Source organism: Mytilus trossulus, chromosome 9, assembly GCF_036588685.1.
Source record: "Mytilus trossulus isolate FHL-02 chromosome 9, PNRI_Mtr1.1.1.hap1, whole genome shotgun sequence".
In the NCBI taxonomy this organism is placed as follows: Eukaryota; Metazoa; Mollusca; class Bivalvia; order Mytilida; family Mytilidae; genus Mytilus; species Mytilus trossulus.
The window spans coordinates 74,673,615-74,687,828 of NC_086381.1; the positions used below are offsets into that span (position 1 = coordinate 74,673,615).

Here is a 14,214-nt window from a genome sequence, read left to right on the forward strand (position 1 = left end):
TGTCTTAAATGTGTACTTTATATATTGAAATTTAGATAAAATTGAGAAACGAAATGGTCAAAGCGACAACAACCCGACCACGATAAGTATAGTAGTAAAAGATGTATACAGCCCCATAAACTAATGACCAAATCTTTTAACAAAAGATACTTCATTATGAGAATGCCATTCAATAACGTTAGGTAACTTTATCCAGAACCTTGCCGTATCCTCCTACTTGATCATTTTGTTTCAAACATTCGAAATATATGCAGTGTCGTGGAACAGATGTTCATTAGGAGATATACAAAAATCACGTAGGAATTTGTGACATGATTGCTTGCGTTCCTTTATGCTTCTCAACTTCGTACATTATTTGAACTTTTGACTATTAACTTCTTTTAATCAAGTGTCATTAATTAGTTTTCTGTAGATGAATCTGCGTCTGGTGTACAAACTTATAGTCTATCATCTTTGATGACCTGTTGGGGTCATCAACATATTGAAAGCAACAGATTGAACTTTTGCACATAGCGTTGAAAATCATTCTTTGGAAATCGAAAAAAAATATTCAACTTTTACAAATTTAATTCCATCTGAAACTATACGACAAATTAGAGATGCACTTGGCTATAATTTTAATTAATCGCAAGTAACCTTTTTATGTTTTTATTGTTCTTAATCAATAACTCTTTTTTACCAATTTTATTTTTTCTCGTAATATTTTTAAAATTATGACTGACAATTTAACATCAGATACAATCAGTAACACAGGTATTTTAATAGTCAAAATTAAGGAAATTACCAATTAACTACGAACAGGATTGTTTACCATTTGATCCCGTTTCATTGTTACTTATTATTTTTAATCAACTGAAAGAACTACCTCCGGAAACTCATGTTTGTTGATGTTACAAAAATGATATAATCCTATAACAGTCCATTCTGTAAAATAGTGAAGGTCTGAGGCAGCAGTGTATTAAAAAATGTATTGAGGGAGGGGGCTTAAAGAAATGTTATAGATTAGGACTGTTGAAGACTTACATTACTTTTACAGAATAGAGTGTTAGAGGCTATAAAGTTAAAATAAAACGTAAGTGTTAACAGTCTGTAGTAATCACTTATTGATATACTTCTCACTATTTCGGGAAAATATGTCATATTTTAAAAGAAAAGAAACATGACCAATGGCAACATGATCAAGAAAACAAACAAACAAAAAATGATCATGTTTAAGATATCTACCAAGGACACTTCAACCCGTGATTAACGAATATACAAAATTTAAGCCTGCTTTATACAGACAAATAAAAATGGCTTCGGCGTCCCTGTCAATAGAAGAAGAAAATTATGTAAGAATGAACCTGTTACTTACTGGAGTTTCTCCACGTGGAGTAAGAACTTTGTTTGATAGTGAATTTGCACCAAATTGCCTTGATGCCTCAATAAAGAAGGAGTATACCAAACTGAAAGACCTTCAATTGAAAATTCAAATTCTATTTTAGAAAGCTACTTATTATGTGAAAATATTCCCTTGGATGAAATGAAACAAAAATAGGCCTTGTCATACCTTGTCCTTTTACATGTTCATCATTTATATAGTAATGACAAGAAAGAACTAAAAGACATTTGTGAGATTTAGCGTTTGGAATACATGTAATGTTTGTGAACATTGAAACGATCTTTTCGGATATTTAACTGTTAATGTGTTAATGGAAACGTAATCTTTTATATCAGTTAGCTTACAGTTCATGTTTTAATGATACACGTAAAACTGCTATCCATTTTGTTCTCATATGCAATTTACTTAAAATCACTTAATTTTGTCCTCAGACTTAAAATTAAAAAGGATGTTTGAAATTATTTCAGACATAGTTTTGTTTGTGAAATGAAATGATGTTTTCGAATTTGATAAGATAAGTTTCTTTTAAATTTCTTTTTTGTTGGTATATACCGGTACTTGAAAACAAAAACAGATCTTGAGATATACAGTAGTAAAGTACACAATACTTCAGATATACGGTACACTTTTTAATGATTTCTTACATTTCAGGTTCTGGGATTTGGTATAATACACGAATCTTTCTGAGAGGCAATATTGCGTTGATATAAAGTAACTAAAATGGCAGAGGCGTACCTGTCAACTGATGAAGAAAACTATGTGAGAATGTGTTTGTTAATCACTGGGGTTTCCCCACGTGGTGTAAGAGCTTTGTTTGATAGTGAATTTGCACCAATATGCCTGGGTGCCTCAATAAAAAAAGAGTATAGTTTTACCAAATTGAAAGAACTTAAATCAAAGCACATAATAAACCAGTCTCAGTGGAATCTATTGTTCCCAAGATTTCCAGGTTAGTAAAGAAAAATAATATGACAAAAAATAGATTTAGGTTAATGTCAATATGTGAAATGTTGACGAATATGTATGTGTTCATAGTTAATTTCATGGTATGAACTTTCATTTATTTTTTCAGGACATACAAGCGACTTTTACATTGTAGATCCTACGTATTGTTTTAATATTGTTTTAAAATTCCCACATGTCCTGAACAAGCGCAAATTATTTGCAACTGATCGCGAGGCAAACAACAACGCATGCATCACTCTAAAAACATTTCATTTTACTTGAAAGACGAGAATACAAAAATCACAACAACACAATAACTCAATAACACCATGATGGAATGTACAAGTACCGAGCCACGTCAAATTGATATCGCCAAAATAGGTATAACAGTGGAAGTGATAATTCAAAAAGCAAACAAACAATACCTGAAGCGTGATTTAGAAGATAAACAATGTTAACTAAACGTCCATACATAGAATCTATAATTTAAGGCTATTTGTGAATTTTATACGGAATATGTAAGGTTTTGGTATCTTCGAATTAACTTTTACGGAAAAGAACGAGTGTACTTTGACATACTTCATTGTTTCGTTTATGTGAAGAAAATTTAGGGCAAGGCAGTGTTGGGATAAGTGATTCTTACACATTTTAATGTCCCAAAGTATTAGTATTGATTTTAGTTTACAGCTCTCATCAGATAATTGAAATTTCTCAGTTTTCATATCATATGAATTCGATGTTTCATATTATCCAGATGTTCCGGATTCAAAAGCGTTTGACGTTACTTTGATGATAACATTACTGAGAAATCTAACTCCTATGACTCCTCCAGCTTGTGGATATGATATTTTACCACCAACAATAGAGGTTACTCCAGGTGCGGATTTGGCAAGAATCAAGCATTACAGGAACTTCCTGGCTCATCTGGATGATGGAAAAATAGACATTGCATTATTCACTGCTGCTTGGACTGATATAGCTGGTGTATGTAAAATTATTCGGTTGTCTTAAGATAATTTTAACATATGCTATAGCCTTAAAGAGCTCTATGAAATATTTTGATCATCTGGTGTCGAAATTATTCTATTCTCTGAAGCGAATTAAGCAGAATGTGACCAAAAGAGGGACAAAGTTAACAGAGTCAAACTCATAGATTGAAAGTAAACTGACAACTCCATCACTAAAAATGATAAGGACAAACAGACAAATAATAGTACACAAGACACAACATAGAAAATTGAAGACTAAGCAACACGAACCCCACCAAAAACTTGACTTGATCTCATGTCACATTCGTGATTTCGGAAGGAGAATGTAGTTACAACGTAGGAAAAAAGTAAAATCACAAAAATACTTAACTTAGAGGAGTCCATAATAACATGGCAAAATTAAATAACAAAACGCATCAAAAACAAATGGACAAGAACTGTCATTTCCTGACTTTGTACAGGAATTTTCAAATGTAAAAAATTGGTGGATTAAACCTGGTTCTATAGCTCTTACCCTCTCTCTTTAATGACAGTCTCATCTGATTTCCTTTATATTTACATTGATGCGTTAAATACATATCCGATATCACCTGAGAAACAGTTATTCCCTAACGGTCAATCAACTCGTGATGGGTCCGTAAAAGTTACGAAGGGATGCTTTCGTTTTTCCGAAAATATATATTTTAAGGATGTTTTCATATACTTAAATCATGAAAATATTGATCAGAGGATTTATCACCTTGTTTACTTTCTTGATTTCGAAAATAAAAGTAATACTTAATCTGGCAAATAACATTGTCCAACCTATATTAGACTGCCAGTTTCTATATTTTCAGTGTAGTCATTTTTGTTTGAAGGTTTCAATTTCTTAATTATGTACAAAATCCCACAAAAATGCTACAAATGTTATCAAATAATTACATTAGTTGTATGTTTTATTATGATACTTTGTTCTGATTGTCTAACTGCACATCATGTGTTTTTCCTTAAACAATTGCATTACTCAATAACACTTTTCATAATTTGATAACACGTGGTCCCACAATAAAGTGCACAGGTGAATTCAGTAAAATAATTATAGTATTCGTGTTCTCATGATCATAGCTTACCAATGTAATTATAAGTATTGAATGCTTCTATTTGTAACTTCATCATGTTCATAGGGTTGTAAAAACGTTGACCGTGCGCCACTTAAGAAAGAAGCGCTTCCGCGCTTCATACAAAATGTACTTCGGTGAATGCTTTTACAACCCAATGAAGTGACAAAAAGAAGCATTCAATTCTTCAATATCCATTCAGACTTGTACAATAAATTATTTTGTAATACACGTAAACGAGGCTTTCGTCATGATGTAAGATCAACCGTAAAAGACATGTTCATTGGCAGTCACCATACACGCTGTTGACTTGAACATATTTTATAGCCTTAAGGAACACTATGAAATATTTTCAGCATCTAGTGTCGATAATATTCATAAAATTCTCTGAAGCCAATTAATCAATAATAAACCCAGCGTTCGTCAGTTTGAAAGATTGACTGTCAAAGTTATTTCCATTGACAGTCATCATACATGCTGCTAAAAATATAAAACAAATAAAAACAGCGTATGAAAGCTTATTGCTATCAAATTAAAATTAAGTAGTATATATTTATTACATAAATCTGATTCACGATTTTTTTTCAGTCTTGATGAAGTAGAAGAGTTAAGATTTGGACTTTATGACCTTTGTGTCGACTCAAACTTCTTCTGGTAGTACACCGACTAAGAATGAACCACTTATATTAGTTTATGATATACTATGTGGCTGTTGAACGAAGTGTTGACTATTATTTTTGTAATCTCGTTTGTCAGTTTTACTCATTTGCTTTGTCTATATGCCTATTTGTTTCTTTTAATAGTGATTAAGATTAAAACACAATATTAACGGCTGTGCCTTTATTTTTGACATTTTTGCCTATTATGTCAGTTTTTGTTCAGAAATTCTTGTCAGCACAACGGACTTTTTGTGACTTTTTGTGACTGTCATACAAGTGAGAGGTTATGTCGCTATCAAACCAGGATAAATCAACATTTTTTCTAAATGTCTGTATAAAGTAAGGCATATACCGGTTGTTCTCCATTCGTTTGATGCGTTTGAACTTTTTGATATTGTCATTAGATTAGGGACTTGAATTTCCCTCGGAGTTAATTTTATTTTAAGTTTACATTTCTTTTCAACCTTTTAAATATCTACTGTATTAATGCTACCCTCGAGTACTAACGGTTAACCAGTAATGGATTCGACTCGGTGTAAGTAAATTAAAAGAAACACGTTACAGTTCCAATGAGCTTTTACTGATACAATTTCATCAAAACGATAAATCCTTAATATTTATTTTCTACGCAAGGGATATAAACTTACATAGAAATATTAAGACTGCAGTCCATCAATAGTCTATAGATATATAAAATGTGGTATAAGTGTCAATGAGACAACTCTCCATTCAAGTAACAATTTATAAAAGTAAACGCTTATAGGTCAAGTTACGGCCTTCAACACGGAGCCTTGGCTCACATCGAACAGCATGCTATAAAGGATCCCAAAAATTATTAGTGTAACAAAATTCAAACGGTCTAATCTATATTAAAACGAGAAACGAGAAACACGTATGGAATACACAAACAGACGACAACCCCTATACATCAGATTAGTCTACCTTGTGTAAATCCCGTGTTTCGGGAAAGCTGTTTGAAATTCAACAAGAAGTCCAAAAAAAATTTATGTCAGATGATATCATCAGGACTACCGGTTGATCATCAACGGTATTGACCCAATGTTACACAATAAATGTTATTTGATTCTGGTCACTTTTACAGGTATAAGGTATATACATTGTAACAATAGTTTTCTGGGATATATTGTTTTCTTATTATCTTTTATCTACATGTATTGATTCCGTATTGAATGCACCAATGCGCTGACCGATGAAAATAACCAGATTATTTAAGATTTTTTTGGTGTATGAGGTATTATTTTTTTATACTTGCTTTTAATTATTTTTTCATATCTAAAAATGTACGCGTCTTTTACAATCTTGGATACTATCATATCTATTGCAGGCCATAACTAGACTAGGAGGACAAATACTGAAAGAGGAATGTGATCAATTGAGAACAATACATCTTGATCAGACAAATCAAGAAATAATGATGGACATCAAGCTTTCCAATGATGAAATAAAATTATTAAAAGAATCATTGGAAAATTTGAAGTCGTCCCATAATGAAATGAAGAAATCTCACGAAGAAGTAAAAAAATCTTATGTTCTGCTAGAACAAAAAGTTGCGACTACTCAGCAGGATGCAATTGCGGGGAATGTTAGAGGTAAACATTTGCGAATAACGCTGTCAAGATAGATAATTGTGTATCGTTGAAATGATTGGATAATATTTAGCACGTCAATCTACAGATTAACACTCAGATTTTTGTTTCTAGTAATCCGTGAATTTCAGGAGTAAAAAATATCAACAAGAACACAAAAATATAACGAAATACATTTAGGTGTGGTATCATTTCACATTGATGCAATTGAGAAAAGAATTGTAAATTAAGATTTATACGTATAAGTTATATATAACAACTTGAATTGTCATGATCAGTTTTAAACTATAAGGTACAACCTTGTCAAGAATCCTTTTTTCTAAATTTATAATTTGTTTTGTAGCACAATTCAGCAAAGTTCTAGAACAATGGAAATACAAGGGTAAAAAGTTCGAAAGTACACAGGCTTATTATGTATTGAAACTTTTACAGGAGAAGAGTTCTGTAATCATAACTGCTAGTTCTATAGAAGGGGAAACAATCACTCTTCAACATGTGGCTTGTCAAATGCATACAGATGGGTACAGTATTCTGTTAGTAAAAGATCCAGGTGACATTGTAAAACATTACAATCCTAACCAGAAAACTTTGTTTGTGATTGATGTTTCAAACCAGACTGAAATAAACTTTCGGGACCCAGTTTTTGATCGTATAAGAGACATTCTTGAAGATAAACAAACAAAACGTATTGTAGTATGTAGATAACAAGTAAACCAAGATAACACTTTTTTACACATTATTAATTTTATTTCATCTGTGTATAATTTGTTGTCAATTAATATGTGATTAACAAAAACTGAAAAGCAATCAATAGCTGAAGTATACGTCGAAACAAAAGTTACTGAGTTATCCATTTATTATGGTTTGTACGATTGTTTTTCACTATTATGTAAATTGTATTATGAAAATCCTAAACATGATATTAAACATTTTGTCCAGCATCCATATTGGGTTTATGAAGAACAAATTGATCAGCTTTAAACGAAAGGATGTTTTGGTAAATACTGTGCTTTGGTTTTATGTGTCATCTTTAATAACAAGCTGAACGAAGATATTTTAACGAAAGGTATTGATGTATAAACTAAAACTGTCGTAGAGACAATCTCGAACAGTCAATAGATATAGGAAGATGTGGTGTGAGTGCCACGCTGTTTATGGCTTGTGATCAAATAATCAACGCTGTTTATGGCTTGTGATCATACAGATATAGCTAAAATGTTGCTAGACAGAGAACAAATTATGAACAAAATATGACTCAACAGGTTATTAATCGCCCGTAATTATGACATGCATACATGGGCATTTAGAGATATTAATGGCGATGTTTAGCTACATTTGTTACACGTGATTAGTATGGAATAATGGAAACAATAGTTTACCGTTGCTGAAAAGTAATTATTCGAGGAAGCAAAAAAAAAAAAAATCAGGATAACATACACCGAGAGAAACACATCAAAATTAAAAGATACAACAGAAGAACAGAAACACAGAACAAACACACATAGCAACGGATTTAGGTAAACAATTGCTATAGGCCTGACTTGTTACGGAACATTTAAAGAAAAATCATCAGTTTACAGCTCTTTGCATAATTTTTTAAACAATAATTTCCTATGAAAGCTCATTTTTTATTAATCTAAAGGGCCACAATTTTTATTTCCATTAGTTAGAATTATTTTCTATGTGTGTTGAAATATATGTAGTAAGGTTTTAATTTTTGGTTAATGAACTTTAAATATCTTTTGAATTTTAAGGGCTTTGTTCTCCTATTTATTTGTATTGTAGTCCTGTAATATTATGTTGTCTTTTTAATGTTATATTTCACATTGCCATTAAAGTGCGAGGTTTTGCATGCAACAAAACCAAGTTCAACCCATCATTTGTTTCTTTAAAATGTCCTGTACCAAGTCATATATGACCATTGTTATAATATAGTTCTTTTCTGTGTGTGTTACATTTTAACATTGTGTTTCCATTGTGTCGTTTTTTTCTCTTATAATTGAGTGTGAATTCACATTACTATAAGACGTGTCACGGTACTTTTCTATCCGAAATTCATATATTTGGTTTTCATGTTATATTAATTTTATTATTCCCATTTCTATTCTCAAATTTATTAACATTGGATGATGAGAAAAATTACAGAAAATGTTCAAATAGGAATATGATGGAACATTTCATCAACATATGAAATCTTGATTTTGCCGATGATATGACTCTATCACATACCCACTACGATTTAAAAGAGATAACAAACCGTCTTAATAATTTTGCCAGTCAAGTTGGACTAAACATCATGACCATTAACATCAATTACCCAATTTCTAGTCTTATAGATAGATAATTTAGATGTTCTTATCACAAAAGCATAACCATACATAAGAAGTACAAAAAGGAACAATGGAGATGTAGGAAAGGGCATCATGGACAGAATAAACAATGCCAGAAATATTTTAGATCACTAAACAATGTATGGAAATTATAAACTGTACCAGAGTTGTGTATTGTATACTATGTAATGCTGAAATCGAACAAAACACTGAAGAAGAATCCTGCGCAATTTTTTGTCAAACAAAATATCTCATGAACCCTTCTAAGACTGTAATCAAGATAGGTACAATTTTATTGAGAAGGCGTTGGACATATGATAAGAAGAGGTATGAATTACATCAATAGAATACAATTACATTTGACTCCAGAAGGAAGGCGTAGGCGAGAAAGACAAACAAATAATTGAAACGTATTGTTGAAGAAGAATTAAAAATAAACTCATCATAGATACCAGGACTAAATTTTGTATATAAGCCAGACGCGCGTTTGTCTACAAAAGACTCAACAGTGACGCTCGAATTCAAAAAAAGTTAAAAAGGCCAAATAAAGTACGAAGTTAAAGAGCATTGAGGACTAAAATTCCTAAACGTATTGCTAAATACAGCTAAGGTAATCTATGCCTGAGGTAGAAAAACCTTAGCATTTCAAAATTAAAAAAAAAAAAAAAAAAAAGAAGACCATAAATAACACATGGATCAGTTGAAGAGATGGCAAAAGAGAGACAATGGAATCCTTTGTTCCTGTCCTTCATCACATTAGCATGCCGGGTAGTAAGTATGTTTCGAATCAAATCCTTGGGTCTGTAAAGAGTATAAAAGTTATCATTTATTAAATTCACGACATCTGAACGTTTGGACGGTATTACTGTTTTTATCTGTGTACAAATTAATGAAATTTTGAAGTCTTAGTAGAGCTCTTTGTGTAGAATGGGGCAATGGCGATTTGATTTTTAAATCATATAATTTAATCCGGAAGTTAATTTTGATATTTTGGCATTCGAACTTTAACTGTGATATTAACCAAGGATTTATTTCCAGGAATGAAATACCAAGACGCATAGTCAGTAACCAATATCCCGGAATTCTAAGTGCGTGTAATCTAAATGTATTCCAAAAGAGGATGATTTAATGCTTTATTGACTCTCCAAAAAGCCTCATGACAATGCGTGTTTGGCAAGTAACAAAAATCAATTGATTACAAGTTGGAATACTAATGTACACTTTATTTCTCAATATCGTTGAAGGATTTTATGAAGTTCATTAATTCCTGCGCTCACATTATGAAATGCAAAATATATTTACAAGCAAAATTGGTTCATAAGCAGGTCGATTTATCAAATTTTAAAATACCTTTTTTTACCTATTACTAGTATGTCTGTTTAATTTGTTCACACATTGTTGACAATATAATAGAATTTGGTGTGACTATCATACCAGTGAGATGTTTGGCTAGCTACAAATCCAAAATTAAGATACCATAGTCTATTTAAGAAAATGCATGTTCAAAGTCAGGAATAAGTCCGTTTGATGTGTAACAGTTTTTCATGTTGTCATTTGTCATTTGATTAGGGACTTTCCGTTTTAAATTTTCATCTGGTTGTATAGCTAACTAAATCTTCCACTTGTATGACAGTCAGATAGCCATCATGACGTGAAGAAGGAATCTTATTTACCTTAAAAGTAAAAAAAAATATGGGGCCTTTTTGAGGACCATATCTGAAGCAACTGCCCCTGAAATGTATTTTTTACAAATTATCGGAGTTTTTGCCAGTTATCTTTACAAAATTCTATATTTAATGTCATATTCAGATATTTCTTTTAAGATATAATGGGTTCATTGATTCGATGACATTTAATCTCAAGAACATGTAAACAATCGCATCTGCCCTCTTTTCGCTTATCATCAATCGAGGTCATGTCAAGTAAACTTTCGTCCTTGGAATTTTATTAATCTACAGGTAGGAAAATTGAATTACAACAATATGGTAAGGAACTATTTTATTAGGTTTTCTACTCTTTAAAATCGTATTCTTATATTCCTATCTTTATGTAACGTCTTCTTTCCTTTTATCCACTTCTTATATTAATACCTTAGGAGATATGTCAGTTTATTTCAAAAATCATATCTTTCGTCTCTCTTTTCCAACAATTTGAAATAGGAATAACTAAATCTTAATATATTTTTTCAAAGTCGGGAATCTCATCGGTGCTTTCCGTTGCTTTATCATGACCTTGGAATATATTTTATAAATATGTATGTAAACAAGACCGATAAAGCCATGCTTCATTTAATATACAAATATGCAATCAAAATTTTAAAAAAAATGTAAAGAGAAATATCTATCAACTCTTCATGATGAATATTTGTTCTTTCTTTGGATAATTACAAATTATCAAATGGTATTGTCTTTGTTATTGATCGTACTAATATGTCATACGAGTAGTCTTGTGTAACAATAAGAATAAATTCCTGTGTCACTGATGATGCTTTTGGAGACAAAACGCGCGTCTGACGTAAATATGAAATTTCAATCCTGGTATCTATGATGAGTTAATTAATCACTCACAAAAATTTATCATTTGACAAGGATGAGATTTTTGCGAATTACAAGTCCGGGATGGCTTCAATGATAATTATATTGAACAGCAAATATTAGGACTTATTGTTTGTATTATATTCTTGAGTTTCACAAAATTCACAAAAAGAAACCCGGTACATTGCGGTCTCATCTGCACGTTCTAAAAAAGATGTTTCCATTAGATTTTTTCCGTACCGTGAAACTGTTTATTCGCGTAGAGGTATGAATCATAGGTCAATTCTAAAAAATACTATAGATAACTTCCAGAAACATATTATTTTCAATCAATCTCTGAAATTGATACTATCAAAACTTTTGAATTTTCAACCCAATATACCACAATTCCTTATAGGAAATTGACAAATTGTGTAAAAGAAATGATCTACAGTGCTTTTCATTATAAAAATGGCAGTATACGCTATGAATTTTAATAATTTTGGATACCATACGGCATTATTCGTTAAGAGTGAACAAAAAGGTAAAAAAACTACGAATACTAATAAGTGATCAGTAGAGGATCAAGGAAGGCAAATCCTTTAATTTCATATTTAAGTGTATTGAATTTTCTTTTTTCTTTCTTTTCATTAACAATCCAAATTTTTCTGATTGAGTTATTTTGATATATATTTTCTATTAATAGAATTAAAAACACAAAAACCAGACGCGGCTTTTCTCCCTGATTTTAGACTATACCTCAAATATGGATAACCAATAAGCTTAGTATCAGAACCAGTGACAAACAAGACGTTTTTGTTTTGTTTTAAATTATCACTTTTCCCCAGATTAAAAGCGAAATATCAACTTCACTTGCATATTTACGCTTTCCAACTTATTCGGTTTTTAAAAGCTTACAGCTGATAATTAGGTTTATAAAACGTCACCAGTGTCAGAGCAGAATGTAAACGAACTAGGAATATGACAGAGAGCGCCTCGTCTTAAAACAAGTTTAAATATACGTATATACATTGACCTTGTTGATAAATATTCTTTATCAATTTCACAAATGATACATAATGGTCCTTATATTCTAGTAGCTTGCGTTACTTATTATCTAATTGCATGTTATAGTGTTCTTGTTCGTCTTTGTAAATTATTAACCTTAACTGTTCAGTCCAGTATTGATAATATCCTTTTGGCGTGGGTGTGCATCCCGCCATTATAATGTTGTGCTATTGTCATTTGTTTGTATTCAAATTTATGGCTTTCATTTTTGCTGATGTTTTTTGTCTATATTGCATTTAGTTTTTCTTATTTTACATATTTGTTTGTTTTCATTCTGATTAAGATTAAGACACAATGTTGTATCCTTAACTTTTATATTTATTATGTCTGTTTGTTGTGTTCTTACTTTTTCTTAATATCGTGCAATTTGATGCAATTGCATATAAGCTAGATATTTAGCTAGCTATAAACCAGATTTTATCCACCATGAAAAAGTATCTGTAATACACCGGGAATGTGACAGCAGCTCCTTCCATTCGTTTGAAGTGTTTGAGCTTTTGATTTTGCCAAAGGATTAACCAATTTGAATTTTACTTGGAATTCGATATTCGATCGAATTTTTCTTGATTGTACCATTGGGCAAACATTTATCCAATCTTTGCTTAAAGGACTGCAGCACAATTTACCATGACCCAATATTTCGAATTATATTCAAAACTAGTATTTTCTAAAATCTTGAATACTCCACTTGTAATTATAGTTTTCATAACGAGTGAGAATGGGATATCGCATGATATCAACTCGAGTTGGTTATTTTCTATATAATAATAAACAAGCCTTCTTAAATAAAGTAACGAGAGTTGATATTCAGCGATATCCGAGTTCTTGAACCTATTCATCTTATATGAACACTTTCAATGTGTTGATTTGAATTCTGCGAAATGTTTGATCTAGTCTTTAGCAAATTTCAGTTTGACGTCATATGTCCTTATCTTGTATCAAACTCTAACATCAGAAATTTTTAAAGACTTTTTGTACATGTCTGATAAATTTGAAAAAAAAAACTTCAACCAAAAAAAGCGAATGTAGAGAATATTTCATGGTGTGGCTTTAAAAATGGAACACTATGGAATTTACTTTAATTTGTAAAAAGTGTTTTAATTTGTTGCACGATCGTCTTATTCTATAAAAAATCAGGATTTGTTGCTTAAAATCATATGAAGGTAGCACTGCTTGTTTTTTGTACATAGCCTTTATGTCGTAATTGTATGGAAATTTTGTATTTGTTTTATCAAGTATAGAAACAAAATTTCATAGACAGGATTCGCTAATTCACAATTACACACTCAAAAAAAAAATTACTAGGAATTACCAAAAAAAAGTAATTCAATTACTTGATTCAAGTAATTGAATCTGTCAAAATTATTGATCATTGATAGTAATTATTGGTAATGTTAAGTAATTTCAAGTAATCCAATTCAGTAAACAAAATAATCAACATAAGTAATTCTAAGTAATATTTTAAGTAATTTCAAGTATTTATTACAAGTAAATACTAGTATTATATCAAGTAATTGTAAGTAATTCACAGTAAAACGTCAAGTAATTCACAGTAATAATTCAAGCAATTTCAAGTAATCCTTAGTAATAATCTCAAGTAAATCTCAGTAAAAGAATAAGTAATT

The 14,214-nt window shown here is 30.9% G+C and overlaps 1 protein-coding gene across 1 annotated transcript; it reads left to right on the plus strand.

The window, feature by feature from the left end:
- The first annotated feature begins 2,101 nt into the window (after nucleotides 1-2,101).
- LOC134684931 (E3 ubiquitin-protein ligase DZIP3-like) lies at nucleotides 2,102-7,383 on the plus strand. The gene is made up of 4 exons (XM_063544249.1): nucleotides 2,102-2,330; nucleotides 3,081-3,310; nucleotides 6,417-6,681; nucleotides 7,022-7,383. The coding sequence occupies exons 1-4, from the start codon at nucleotides 2,102-2,104 to the stop codon at nucleotides 7,381-7,383; spliced, it is 1,086 nt and encodes a 361-aa protein (XP_063400319.1).
- Nucleotides 7,384-14,214: the final 6,831 nt, after the last annotated feature.